Source organism: Furipterus horrens, unplaced genomic scaffold, assembly GCF_987537825.1.
Source record: "Furipterus horrens unplaced genomic scaffold, mFurHor1.1.pri manual_scaffold_8, whole genome shotgun sequence".
Taxonomy (NCBI): Eukaryota; Metazoa; Chordata; class Mammalia; order Chiroptera; family Furipteridae; genus Furipterus; species Furipterus horrens.
Genome location: NW_028327178.1, coordinates 2644421 through 2658407, shown reverse-complemented (window position 1 = coordinate 2658407; position 13987 = coordinate 2644421). Strand labels below are relative to the sequence as shown.

General features: G+C 56.7%; 1 protein-coding gene across 1 annotated transcript; it reads left to right on the top strand.

The window, feature by feature from the left end:
• Positions 1-987: 987 nt before the first annotated feature.
• On the top strand, positions 988-6318 carry TIMM21 (translocase of inner mitochondrial membrane 21). Its single transcript, XM_090285390.1, has 6 exons — positions 988-1483; positions 3773-3835; positions 3933-4030; positions 5510-5583; positions 5664-5769; positions 5859-6318. Exons 1-6 carry the CDS (start codon positions 1192-1194, stop codon positions 5952-5954), a joined length of 729 nt encoding a protein of 242 aa, XP_090141516.1. The 5' UTR covers positions 988-1191; the 3' UTR covers positions 5955-6318.
• Positions 6319-13987: the final 7669 nt, after the last annotated feature.

The following is a 13987-nucleotide window of genomic DNA, read 5'->3' as shown; positions in this document are numbered from 1 at the left end:
TTGTAGCCTGACTTGGGGTGGCCCACGCGTCCACGTTGAAGACACTTCCTCCCGCCGTCCTTCCAAACCTTTCCCACACTGACAGGGGCCGCCGGCAACGCGCCAGAGACGACCCAGTGGGCAGGAAGGGGACGGGGCGGCGGGGCGGGGGGCGAGGGGCACCGTCACCTGAACCCGCCGCTCCCGGGGGCCTCGTCGCCGCCCCCGAGGGGCTGGTGCAGCGCCTGGAGGCCGAGCCATTGCTGCTGCAGAAGCCGGCCGCGTCCGGTCGCCATGGACACCCGGCCGGGACGCGTGGGCGGTGCGAGCCGGGGGAGGCGAAGAGAACCGCCCCCACCCCGCGCCCACCCGACGCCGGCGCGCTCCGCGACACGCGTGCGCAGAAGCGCCTCTCCGCCCCCTCCGCGAGCGGTTCTAGAGACTTCCGAGCGCTTCGAGTTTGGAACGCCGCGGAGCGAGTCTGCCGCCCTCGTTCCTGCCCGCGTGCTGACTCTGGGGTACTTCGCGCTACTGCCTGTCCCTTTATTTTTTAGGAAGAAACTGAAATTCAAAGGCCACATCATTTCCCCGCAAGGGAGGACAGAGCCACCATCAGACCCGAGGATTTCCCGGTCACACAGTCCCCTATAAAGTGTCACTAGGATACGCAGTTCGCAGTTGCTACTTTGGCTTCTGGGAGTTCTAGAACTACGACCCGACAACGCGAACCCTGCCGAAACCCACTACGCGCAGCGCATGCGTAACAGGCGGCGCAGGGTCGTCTGGGAGACAGCGAGAAGGCCGTGGCGGTCTGGCCGCCTTGCCCTCTGGGAGATGTAGTCCTCGACTCTTCCCCGCTGCAGGAACTCAGCAGTCCTCAAACTACTACTCCCAGGGTTCCTGAGGGTTTCCCAGGGTGCTTTGCAAAGGCATGGCGGGGAGAGTGTGAATGTCAACTTTAGAAGGTAACCAGAGCCCTTTGATTGAACTAAAAAGAGGACCGAAGAGGAGAGGTGGACAGCAGCTCCCCTCGGGAGGCTCTTCGTCTCAACAACGCTGCCGGGGCTGGCGTTTGGGTCGAGCAGGCCGCGCAGCCTTCCGGGCGTGAATGTGTGCGCTGGAGCACCCGGCCGGCCGGGCGTGGGGCAGCCGGTGAGGCTCTGCTGGCCGAGGCGGGCCCCTCCCTGCGTGCAGCGGGTTTCCGGGAGCAGGATGGGTGCGCTGCTGCGAGCCGTGCAGTACGCGGAGAAGCTGCACGGGTCATCGGGGACGCGCCTGCTTCCGCCTCGCTCCGTGCTGAGCAAAGCCTGCCTGAGCACCGAGCGCAGCTGGAGATGGGCACCGCACGAGCGGAAGCCGGTGCGGCCCGGCCGTCTGCTGGGGGTCGCCCGGAGGGCCGTCTGGACGCAGGGACAGGGCCCCCGGAGAGCGAAGGAGGATGTCGGCAAGCAGGTGTCCGTGCACGGCCAGAGGGGGGAGCCCGCCGTGTCGACGGCACAGAAAGGTAAAAGGGGCTCTGCAGTGAGGACCGGCCTCTCCGCGAGCGTGGCCGGAGGGGCCCGCGCGCTTCTGTGCGAGTTCCGTGCTGGGGATGTCGCGTCAGGTCACCCCAGTGACCGGGCGGCTGAGCACCCGAGAGGACGGGCCTGCGATCTTCTTCGTAGATTTGAACTCAGATCTGAAAGTCGATGTCGGTGTAACTTGGTTGAATTACGTCTAGAAGATCTTCTCCGCTTCATTAGTTTGGGCGTGGAGAGAGCGGTGTAAACGTAACCATCGTTTAGGCCCTTAGACAGGTGGGTTGCCCGGCGTCAATCCATCCATCTGGCTCTCCCATGCAGCCCTTCAGACGTTAGTGCTGTAAGGCGGGGCGCACCTCCCCGACTTCACACAGCTGAAAACTGAATGCCAGGTTCCCGAGGTTCCGCGTTCGGGTTCCCAGGCCCGTGCTCTGTAGGACAGACGCTCACAGCGTTCCTGAGCTGCAGTGCGGTCTGTGCTCAGCACTTGGACAGGTGCTGACGGGCGTGCCAGAGAAGTCCTGAAACACAGAGGCTACCGCGTAATTGAAAAGGAGATAGATACAGAGAGGGAAACAAAACCGTGCAGAAAGATTAGCTGTGCCACAGAGAAGGAGGACTAGGGAGAGTGTGATCAAGGGTCATTGGCTGGAGAAAATAGAGAAGAGAAATGATTAAGTCATAATCCATAGTGATTAACTCATGTAGTTCAGCTCAATAGCCACGTTTCCTGAGAGGCGGCTGCTGTGCCCAGTTACTGAGTTAGACCTGACACCCTGCAGGCTCAGGGTGTCCACCATCCCACTCCCCGTCCCCACGACCTGTGCAGTAATAAGAATGTATAAGATGGGACATGCGAACTGTCATTTTGTCAGGGAACGTCAGCAAAGTTTTCACAAATGACGTAAAGAAGCATTTTTTTTTATGTTTTCATTTCACAAATAACGTGAAGAAATAAGTAAAAAGGAAGCAAAGAAAGCAGTGCAGATACCCGTGATCATACCACACACAGATGACTTTGATCATTTGGTTTCTGTCATTTCTGTGCATGTATTTTATAACAAGTAATTTAGTTGAATCCTACCAGTTGTTTTTGCAATTGGCTGAATATGTCAAAAATGTAGTTTGTCATTCAAAATAGCGTGATGAAGAGTTCAGCGTGAAGGAACAGCCCGTGCACAGAGGTCAGAGGCGCAGAGGGGTCAGCACGTGCCAGCCCCATGGCTGCGGCAGCAGCACAGTCACACGGCGGGCAGGCCTGCTGCGGAGCCTGTGGGGCCCTGGGAGCAGCACTCCCCCGCGTGGGTACAGAGAGGCCCGGCCCGCCTTGTGCAAGGGCGGAGAGGATGCGGTGGTCTGCCTCCTGCTGGCGAGGGGGCGTCCCGCACGCCCCGCAGTGTACTCCCGGAAGCTCTGCCCGCGTGGTCAGGCAGCCCTGCGTCTCTGCTGGGCTTGTCCGCACACTCGGAGCGCACGTGTCTTAGCAAGCCTCGCAACACACGTGCCGCCGGTAGCTGTCGGCTGTGACGTGGTGGCCCGTGCTGCAGAACACCCAGAGCCGCGCTGTCCAGAGAAAACTGCAGTGCCGGAAGCGTGCTGCCTGCGCGCTGCCCCAGCATGGCAGCCACTAGCCACCGGTGCCTGCTGAGCACTGGAATGGTGCCCGTCCGGAGGAACTGAGTGTTTGTTTCACTTTAAGCTAACGTAGGTTAGTTTTTGAATTAAACTTAAAGGGCCATGGGTGGCGTGTTGCTACTGTATTGGACGTCCCGGATCTGGAATGTGCAGCCCACTTAGAACGATATTAGGACAGGGCCAGACCGTGCGCAGACACTGCTATGATCTGTTCTCTGTTACTGCAAACTAGCACCGTTGCTCCTCCTCAGTGGAGGGGGGATCAGTGCCTTCTCCCCATTGGTGGCCGACTTCGTGAGGCTCTGCTAGTGCGCCCCCCGAGTCACCCTCTGTGTCGAGGCCACTGCTTGGGTGAGTTTGCAGCAGCCGGCCGTCACCCTCCGGGACCCGTGGGTTTTATAAGAGGAAGACTGGTGAATGATGTGGGAATGTGATGGAGACCGTCACCCCTGTACCCTAGGTCTCTCTGCCGCCCCTCTCCAATGTGATTCGGGTGGGCTGTGCTTTTGGTTTGGTTCTGAGTCTCAGGCATATTTGGGAACAGCTGCTTCGGAGCACAAACCCGCCTCACCAGAAGTACGGGAGGTTCTTGCGTGTGTCCAGCACGCGTGTGACTCCGTGCTCTTTTCTCTTTACAGTTAAAGAAGCGGGAAGAGATTTCACCTACTTCATAGTGGTGCTTATCGGAGTCACCGTTACAGGTGGAAAACAGCAAGTATAAGACGCCCCGAATGTCCGTCTCCCCTGCTGTCTGTCCCGCCCGTGCCTCACTTGACCTCCTTTCTCTGTGACTTGCAGGTGGCTTGTTTTACGTGATTTTCAAGGAACTCTTTTCTTCATCCAGTCCTAGTAAGATATACGGGAAAGCCTTAGAAAAATGCAGATCACATCCCGAGGTGAGTCCTCAAGATAGAGTCACACAAACTCTAATAACAGGGAGAAGGTGCCGGGAGTCGAAGAGGAGTGGGCAGAATCCACACGCCGGTTCTGCGCTAGTGAAGTTCACGGAACGATACATAATGGCACTGGCTCGCTCTCCTGTACTTGAAGTGCCCAAGAGCACCCAGAGACCCGCGTGGCGTGTCTCGTCCTGACTGCACAAGAGCAGTCGTTGTTCTAGTCCCCACAGATCCTGAGTGCTTAGCCCGGACCAGCGGCTTAAACCGCGCACGGCTCTGGGTCTCGGGTCATACGTCGTCCCTTTCTGTAAGGCTTGTGTGCTGTGTCTGGTCCTTCTTAAGAAACCTGGCCCGTGACCCCTGTCGCAGTAGTAATCCTTACTGCGCGCACGGCCGACCCAGGGGCGGCGCTTGTCCCCGCGGTGCTTCGTGCTCACTGAGCCCCGCGGAGACCGCCTGTCGGGCCCTGCTCCGTCCCGTGGGCAGGAGGGGAAGCTGACGCTCCGAGAGGAAACGGCGTGAGCGGTGGCCTGACAGTGTCGGGCGTCTCTAAAAAGACGGACACTGGCCGTGTCCTCTGCACGCTCGGCCTCTCCTAGAGCTTCAGCCTTTAGAATGAAACAAAACACAGAATCCGCCTAGTGGGCGGGTAGCAAAGTCAGAACTCAGTTTGCCACCTATAAGAGCTCTCCAGATAGTAACTGAGCACTTAGTTTTGCCAGCATTTATGAAGTTCCCGCTCTTTGCCAGGCACTGCCTGGTTGGAAAAGAGAAGACCCTCGTGTTGTGACACTGGTGTGTCGAGTCTGTTCTGTTGTCAGAACAGCTGTCCCATCTGTCCCAGCCCCACACCCCTTAAGTCTCTCATCGTCCTGTCCTTCTCGTTTATGCACGAAAATGTGATACTGAAGGTGCCAACACAAAATGAGATTTTATTGGTTTGATATCAATTTTTTTTAAGTTCCAAGATGTTTGCATTTTAAATTCAATAAAAATTATACTTTCGTTTTGTTGGGAGGTGTCCCATGAGGGGTAACTGATTCACGCCCGCAGGTCTGGTTTGCTTACTTGGGCTTTTGTTTTCACTGGGTCCGATGACTTAAAAAGTCGCTTCGTCTCATGGCTTCTAGTATCGGACCCCGTTGGGTAAGCGTCACCCAGGACGTCCGGGCGGTTGAGCACGAGAACACTGGCTGCTGGCCTGTTCTCCGTGAGCAGCGGGAACAGCGCCGGCTCACAGCGCTGTCCCGCCGCGAGCCCCGCGCCACGGGGTCGCCTGGGCCAGGCTCCGCGCGGGGGCACCCCGGTTAGCCATGGGCTGGGCTTTGCGTTGTAACGTGTTTCATTGGTGGAGTTGCCAGTCTGACAGGGTCCTGGGCTTACCGGTTTTTCCCTAAAATCCCTTGCTTTGTCGGGGAACGTCTTCCTAAGAAACTTAGGACGCACGCTGAGCCGCGCGCTCTCGTCCCCGCGCAGGTCGTCGGCGTGCTCGGTGAGCCCGTGAAAGGCTACGGCGAGGCGACGGCGCGTGGCCGCAGGCACCACGTCAGGTACGCGCTGGCCCGCCCCGGCGCTCGGGCCGTTGTGGGGGCGAGGCCTTCAGGCCCCTGTGCTTTTCCCTTCTCCGCAGTTTTATTGAATATTCAAAAGACGGGCTGCACCACATCCGCGTGAAGTTCTACATCCAGGGCTCGGAGCCGGGGAAGCGGGGGACGGTGCACGTGGAAGCGAAGGAGGTGCGTGCGGCGGGGCCGCCCGCTCCGCGCGCGCGCTGCAGGCCACCGGGGCGGGAAGGGTGCCCTGGGATAACCTCTCTTTTTTACAGAACCCAGAAGGCGGTGGGTACGAGTTCCGATACATCTTTGTAGACCTTGAAGCCTACCCTAGAAGGACTATTGTCGTTGAGGACAACCGATCCTGAGCCCGGAAGGAGCCCGCACACGCGCGTCTGCGGCCGGGGGCTGACTGGCGCACCCGCCCTGACCCCCGCGGCCCCTCCTGGGGTCGGTCCGAGGAGGACAGCGAGGGGGCCGGCTCCCGCCCTGCGCGGTGTGGCGCTGAGACAGCGGGACTAGAGATGTTCTGGAAGAGAAAAGAGTCATTAAATAGCGTGCTTTAGGCGATGCCGGGCAGTGTGTCTGCTCTCCCTAACATCACCCTTCGTAAGGCGTTTGCGTTAGAAAGTCTGCATCATGTAAGCAGGAAAATAACCCAGTATGGTGTGCTTTTCTGATGCTTTATAGCCACATGAAATCTGGAATAAAATTGAAACTAGCGTGTCAGAAGCAGCTGCCTTCCGTGCCCTTGGGTGTCTGACCTGAGACGGACATTTGAGAACCGCAGGGGCCAAGTGATAACACTTACTCGTCGGTGGTCACAGAAAGGCCGTGCACGCCGTGTGAGTGGGAACCCAGTGTGTCTCCCGTGTCCCCTCTGTGCGTCACGGGCATGGGACACAGTGGGAAAGGGAACTCGAAAGCCGGTGGGTCTGCCAGGTTCCCGCCAGGTACCTTCTCCTCGTCCAGCCTCGCAGACGAGGCTCGTTAGAGTGGCTGGATGAGGTGACAGGCGAGTGCCTGGGCCACAGAAGGTCCCCTGGTGTGTCCCAGCGCTTCAGAAGCCGCACTGCGGCGTCACGGCCAGGAGCGCTGTGGGGATGGGGGTCCCGCGAAGCGTCGGAAGGCCTTCGTGGCCACGGACACCCTGCTTGATCTGAGGTGGGGAAGGGGCCCTCACTCACAGGAGCGTGACCACGTGCTGTGCGCTGGGACAGGTCTGAAGGTGCCCTTGTCTGCGGCGGCGGTGGTGCTCTTGCTTCAGGGGCCGTCCGCTGGGGGCCTGGAACGGCGGGTCAGCTGGGACAGCCGGACCCCCAGGCAACCAGCCTCCGGGGTTCCGTCCGTCTCCCTGCCTCGCTCAGTTCATGCTTCAGTTTAACAGCTTCTTTTACATGTTATTTATATTTAATTTTAATTATGAAAAATCCCAAACAGTCACAAAATGCAGAAAAGATCACTGCTGGCGCCCCGTCTCCCTGCCGTAACATTTTAAGTGGCCGGGCACTTCTGACTGGACTTTGTGCCCAACCCTGTGTTCCTGTCCCTGCCGGTCGACTGTCCGCTCGGGTCGCAGGCTGGGACGTCCGCTCGCTCGCCTCCGCTCTGCACAGGACCCGCCCGAGCCACCGGCACCACGGCCCGGCTGCGGCACTGCCGCTGAGGCTCAGCACGGGGTGTCTCCCCACCTTGCCTTCGGGCGCCTCCCGTTGCGGCAGGCCAGGCCCCTCCGAGATCGGAGCTCATCAGAAAGTTATTTTCACAGTCACATAAAAGTTTTCAAAAAAAACCCGTGCACCCAGGCCCTGAGTGACCCCGGGAAAACGTCGTGTGGTTGTCATAGTTTTAGTTCCCTCTGCCGCACGCACCGCATGGTAAAGTCTCTGCCCTTACAGGGAGCGTCTTTAACCGGCCCTGGCACCCGGCTCCGATGCTGGCGTCCGCCCGTGGGCTTGCCCTGCCCTCAGGGTCCTTTCTGAGACTGCAGCAGCCCCTCGTGTGGTCAGTGTGAACTAGAGACCACTCTCCCCCAAAGCATTTACTCCCCAGCCCCAGGCAGTGCGCCCCTCGTCGGAGGTGAGTCTGCGTGGGAGCCGTCTCCGTGACGGGGAACTGTGGGCAAGAGCAGGGTTTGTCGGGGCCGCCGCCCCAGCAACCAGGCTTCCAGCCCCGCGCGGTGCCGGGGACGGTTTCCCTCGTGGGGGAACCCCGCGCCCTAAACCGTTCCCCTCCGTCTCCTCCCAGGGCGGCTGCCCGACTACTGGGTCACAGGTTTCCACTTGGGGTCGTGTTTACTACACTCCTCTTCGATATACTTAACATGAAGTATTCACGGGGTATCCGTGTGTGTCACCTGTTGAGTTCACTCATTCCACAAACCGCCGTTGAGGACATGCTGGATGTCAGAGCCCGTGCCAGGCGCGAGGGCCCTACAGAGTAACGACCCCTGTCCTCGATGTCACGCCTTTGCGCCCTGACATCCAAGAGCTCCCCTGACGGGCCGTTAAGATGGGCGCGTGTGTTTCTCTCCTGAACACTCAGCTGCTTGCAGTTTTCTTACCACGTGACATTGGGCCGCGTGCACAGTCCTCACCGGGTGGGGAAGCTGCCGCTTCGGGCACGAGCTCTCCTCCCTCGGCGGCGTTTTCCGCAGCCGTCGACGGAACTCCATGGAACTGCACCACAGTTGGGGCCACGCGCACTTTTTATGGCCCCTCATTATCGGCAGCGTGTCTACAGCGCACGAGGAGAGACCGCCGAGCCCCCCGCAGCCCCAGGCCACACGCTGGCGGGCCGAGCGCTTACCGGGCATGACCGCACTGGGTCCTCGCAGCCACGGGGGCCGACCAGGGGCTCCCGCGTCACTAACGGGACCGGGGGGCTTTCCTGCGCCTTGGGAGCCAGAAACAGGGTTTCTCACGCATTCCGTCTCCGAGCGCCTTTTAACGCCTCCGGGGTCCGCCCCCACGCGGAGCCTGGAACGGACTGACGCCATGTCGGTTCCCCTCCCCCCACGCCTCCCCGATCACAGATATGACACGTGTGTTGCAGACAAAATGTAAACAATCTGCCAACAAAACAGAAGGTAGGGGCAGGCTGAGGGAGAACTCTAAGGAAATAATGCGTTCCCTCCTGCTCAGTGGGCTCGTCACGGGGCCGGCAAATGCTGGGAGAAGTCACAGCGTGTGACACAGCCCGGGCTCGAGCCAGCACACGAGCCCGCAGCTGTGCCCGGTCAAGGCGGAGCCAGGTAACCCAGGATGAACTTGGCAGCTCAGCATCCTCGGCCCCGTAATGCCCACTGGTTCTGGGGACTAGAAGTGGGCGTACCTTTTAGTGCCCCCCACTCAGGAGGCAACCAAAGCATCTACTGGGCAGTGACCGGCTCAGAGTCACCCGCTCGGTGTGACCCCCGAACCAGGGACGTGACCCCAGGCCTGTCTGCTTCTCGGGCGTGGGTGTTTGACCAGTAGTAACACAGTCTTTCGCTCGCTCTCTCCCCGGCTCAGCTTCCTCGTCCCTGAGGTGGGGACAGCAATGCCGCCTCTGCAGGCTGTCGTAGGGGTCACAGGAGGGGTGGAGGTGTTTCAGCGGGGCGGGCAGCTGTCCCTGCACCTCTTGTCTGCCCTTGAGGCCGTAGATAGAGGAGGTAGCATTTTCATTTCTTTACCTCCAGCTCTCAGAGTATTTGGAAGACAACAGAGTCTCAAAACTTGTGTTAAATCCGGGCCTCAGAAACGTCTATAGCTCTGATACCTAAACAACACATGGCTCAGAAGGGCCTCTAAAAAGCCGCAGAGTGCCCAGCGGCTGGAGTGCTGGCCCGTCCCACGGCCGCCCTGCATTATTAAGACAGAATAACACAGATCCAGTGCCTCTAGGAGGTTGAAACAACCCCAGGACCCTCCTCTCTGCGTCTCTCCCCTTCCCTTTCTTCCAAGAACAGGTGTCCTTGGGTTTAGGGCTCATTGTATAATCCAGGATGGCCTCATCTCAAGATCCTTAATTTAATTACATCTGCGAGTGACTCCAGATAAGGTCGCATTCATCCACCGGGTGCAGGTATTAGGACATGGGCATGTTTGTTTGTTTGTTCGTTTTTTGTTTTTGTTTTGGGGGGGCACCATTAAATCCACTCAGGGCCCAAGAATCTGTAGCTTTTAATGGATCCCCCCATGCCACAGGACGGGTTGAGCACAGCTGGCCGTGAGCATGCCCACCGTCGGCTCTCACTGCTTTAGTGACCTCCTCCTCTGAGTTCCCTGCATGTGTTGGCCTCGTCTCCACTGAGGCTGTCCGTTTACTGGGGACAGGAGCCAAGCGGGGATCCAACAGCTCACAGCCGTGAACCCGCCACCGCACTGGGATGCTGCCCAGGGCTGAACTGCAGCGGCGATTTCTCTGGAACTCAGACGTGACCTCCTGCGCCCTCCTCAGCTCTGCCACTCGGGGGTCTGCTCCCACCTATTCGCACACCATCCCCAGTCACTTACTAAAACCCACTCACAGAAGGTGCCTCCATTTCTGAAGGGTGTTGAACCTGCCGCAGAGGTGAACGATGGGACTGGACCTGGTGGGAGCAAAGACAGTCACCATGCACACAGCTTTGGCTGGGCTCCCGGGTGCCCGAAAGGAAGTCTGAAACTGAGGGTGAGACACGGTCTCCAAGTCCTGTGCCCCCCACCCTGAGCTGTCTCTCTGCTCCAGGCTGCAGAAAAGCCACTCAGAGCCAAGTGCCAGCAAGTGGAGACAGCAGGCCACAGCTACCCAAGCACTCCAAAAAAACCTGAACTTTCCCAGAGCTGTCTCCCTTTCCCCCTGAAAGCCAAGCAAACTCGGATGTTACTCCACAGTTACGATGCTCCCCTACGGCTGATCAGACATTAGTAGTTCTGGTTAGAAATAACCACGGGGATTCAATGGCCCACGAGGCCTGCGGTCACTGCCTGCTCAAGGTCAACACTGCGGTGGATTTCTTGAGTTCAAAAAAATAATTCAGCCCTGGCTGCTGTGGCTCAGTGGGTTGAGCACCGGCCTGTGAACCAAAGGGTCGCTGGTTCGATTCCCAGTCAGGGCACAGGCCTGGGTTGTGAGCCAGGTCCCCAGTTGGGGGCGCACAAGAGGCAAGCACACATTGATGTTTCCCTCTTTCTCCCTTCCTCGCTCTCTAAAAAATAAAATCTTTAAAAATATATTAAAATAAAAATTAAATAATTCAGGTCCTTGTTCCCCTTACCGCCATTTACCGACGTTCCCATGAAGGCCTCTTGGCGTGACTGCCAGAGGGAAAGCTCACGTGTGACTCTTCCACCCACCTGCGGTGGACTTTAGAGATACCCTTCGGCTCTTTATGGAAGTTATGACATTTCGAGGTCATATTCATAGAAACCAACAGTACGTCACAAGTCACAAGAGACCAGCCTTCGGATCTGGGCATCTTTGCAGAACGAGAAGGAAGGTTGAGCTGTACGATGTGTGTAAAGGGTTTAATTTGTTAGCTCCTGTCATCCAGGTCAACCTAATCTACGCGGAAAAAGATGTAAATCCTTAGCTCAGAAGCGTTTTTACCGTGCCAGTCAAATACCTTGTTTGAAATTATAATGAGCAGAACTATTTGGAAAAGTATTAAAGCTATTTATATGCCTGTTTTAAAGGCTTGCCATGGAGTTCAACTATTGTATGTGTGGAAGCCGTGGTCTGGAATCATCACCGAAGGAGAATGGGCTCCTGATGCTATGACGCCTTGTCTCCCACCCCACCTTCCACACAACCTCACTTTCCGCCATCGCCGCCTCCTCCCACTGCCCTGGCTCCTCCTCGTGACTGCAGCTGTGGCGGCCCTGCCCTGGGGTGTCTGCACGTGTAAGAGGACATGAGTGCCCCAGCAGTGGGGGAGGGGAGTCCCCGTCCCCTGCGGGAGGCTCTGCTCTCATGCCGCGCCCCCCCATGAGCTCCTCTGAGGGGCCTCCCTTCAAGTACAGCTGCGCAAACCCTGTAGGAACCAACGGTCAGGTACCCTACATTCCCACGCTCTAGGAAAACAAGTCCTTCTGAGAAACCCCGACAGTACAGTAAAAATCGGAATCATATTAAACTAGGATTTGAAAATTATCAAATTGGTTCTCATCAAGGAGTTAGGACAGGGTTCAGCTTTTGAGCTAGACAAACCCAGGAATGAAGTCCTTATTCTGCCACTGATTTGGCCGAGTGACGTGGATAATTCTACTTAACCTCTCTGAGTCTCGATCAGTCTGAAGGTGACGTGGGACCAAAAAGGGTGAAGGCCGAAGGGGAACACGCAGAACCAGCTGACAAGAGCCTGGGACACGGGCAGCTCATAACAGGCTCTGCAATGACCTCTCCTGTCTGCTTGCCTTTGCGCAGAAAAACATTCACATGGGCCAAGACTAGATGCCTTGGAAGTAGATGCCACACCTTCTCTACAGCGGGCACGTAGGACCACAGAAACTCAGCTTTGTCCCGCAGAGACAGCCTAATCAATGCGTGTGACGCAGGCATGAGGTGTCACAGAGCAGTACACATACGTACATTTTCACCCGCCCCTCAGGTGCCCAAGACCCCCTGAGAGAACCAGGGTTCTCTGGGGAAATGGCTGATTCCAGGCAGCAAGACCTGAGATCAGCCGGAAACATCTCCTGCCGAAACACAAGGAAGTGCCCAGGGAGCAATGGGGACACGTCAGAAGAACACAGGGGCCATTTGCACGTCGCCGTGAACAGCAGTAAAGCACTACCCACTGAATAAAACGGAATGCCTACTGATGGAAATAAGGAAATTGAAAGTTTCACGATGAATGGGATTTTCTGGGAGGTTCCCACCGCAGACACATGATGTTAGACGCCCCCGAATTCAAGACATTTTGCTAAATAACTGGCCTGCGATGTTCAAAAGGATCGAGGTCATAAAAGCCAAGGAGACATTCCTGAGACACTCCGCTGGCCCGAAGGAAACTAATGAGATAACACACCAAACATACCGTGTGAGCCTGACATGTCCGACTGTAACAGGCAACATCAGAACGACGGGACACGCATGGGGAGGCCGAGGATTACATGATAGCAGTAACGAGTCAGGGTTAGTCCTCCGATTCCGGAGGCTGCGTTGTGCTGTGAACTGTTTTGTGTGAGACACACAGGTGTCTCTGGTCGCCGTAACAAGCGCCACAGACTGGCTTCAACAACAGAAATTAAATTTCCCATAGTTCTTAGAGCTAGAAGATCAAAGTGTGTTCAGGGTTGGTTTCTTATAGATCCTCTCCCCCTTGACTTGTGGGTGGCCACCTTCTCCCTGTGTCCTCACGTGGTCTTCCTTGTGGGTCTCTCGTCCTCACCTCCTCTTCTTGTAGGGACACCAGTCTTACCTGAGGGGGGCCCAACACTTGACCTCATTGTCACTTAATTACGTCTTTCCTTCAAGACCCCATCTCCAAATGCCGTCCCATCCCGGGGTCATGGGGCTCGGGACTTCAACTCAGGAATTTTGAGGGGACATAAGTCCACCCATAAAAGTAGGAGGAAGTTCTTGTTTCCAGGAAATATGTACTAAAGGACTTGATGTCCCGGGACATCCTGTCAGCAGCCTATTCTCAGATGATGCAAGAAAAAAAAAAAAAAAAAGAGTTGCTTGTATTATACTTCCTCGCAACTTTTCTGTAAGTTGAAGATTGTTGCCCCCCCCCAAAAAAAATTTTTTTTAAAGAAAAAGTCAGCGAGGGGAATTTCAAACTTCCTTACTATGTAGGGGAGTCTACCAGGACGAACAATTATAAATGATGCCGCAGCACTTTGAAACCTCGGCTCCGAATGTACGTGAGCTCTTCCTTCCCATCCTTCAGCAAGAGTGATGTGGTACTGATTTGTATAACCCGTCATCAAACGTTGGCGTGAATTCTTAACACGCTGAAAGAAAATGACCCTGGAAAGCATGAAGTATTTACAGCCCGCTGTCTGCTCTGCGCTGCCTGAGGAGAATCCGCACCTGTGCACAGACGCGCCTCAGCATTTGGGGACAGATGGCGGAGAGTAATAAAAAGACGGAGACACTAGAAGGCAGAAAGCGGAGCTGGATGCCCAGCGAAGGGATGCCGCTTTCCAGGGGTCGCTAGTGTCCTTGTGATCTTGAGACAAAGAACTTGAACTGATATTGCAGTTTTAATGTGTCAGACTCAGTCCGTTACCCCCCTTAACAGTGCATAAATCTCTCCTGTCCCCTGCAGAGGTGTTATTGCCCAGGAAAAGGCCTGCCAGCGTGCCAGCATTATCAGCCCACAGGGCCACTGCATAGGTGTGTGATGCTGAAGCATTATTAATCCCCTCACCTCCGCAGGACAGTTGACTTTAATGAAGAGGCCATATGTGCTTGTCCCTGTTATGTGAAT

Coding starts and splice junctions, on each gene's coding strand:
- TIMM21 (XM_090285390.1), top strand. CDS start 1,192: ATGGGTGCGCTGCTGCGAGCCGTGCAGTACGCGGAGAAGCTGCACGGG. Junction 1,484..3,772: donor CGTGTCGACGGCACAGAAAG/GTAAAAGGGGCT, acceptor TTCTCTTTACAG/TTAAAGAAGCGGGAAGAGAT. Junction 5,770..5,858: donor TGCACGTGGAAGCGAAGGAG/GTGCGTGCGGCG, acceptor TCTTTTTTACAG/AACCCAGAAGGCGGTGGGTA.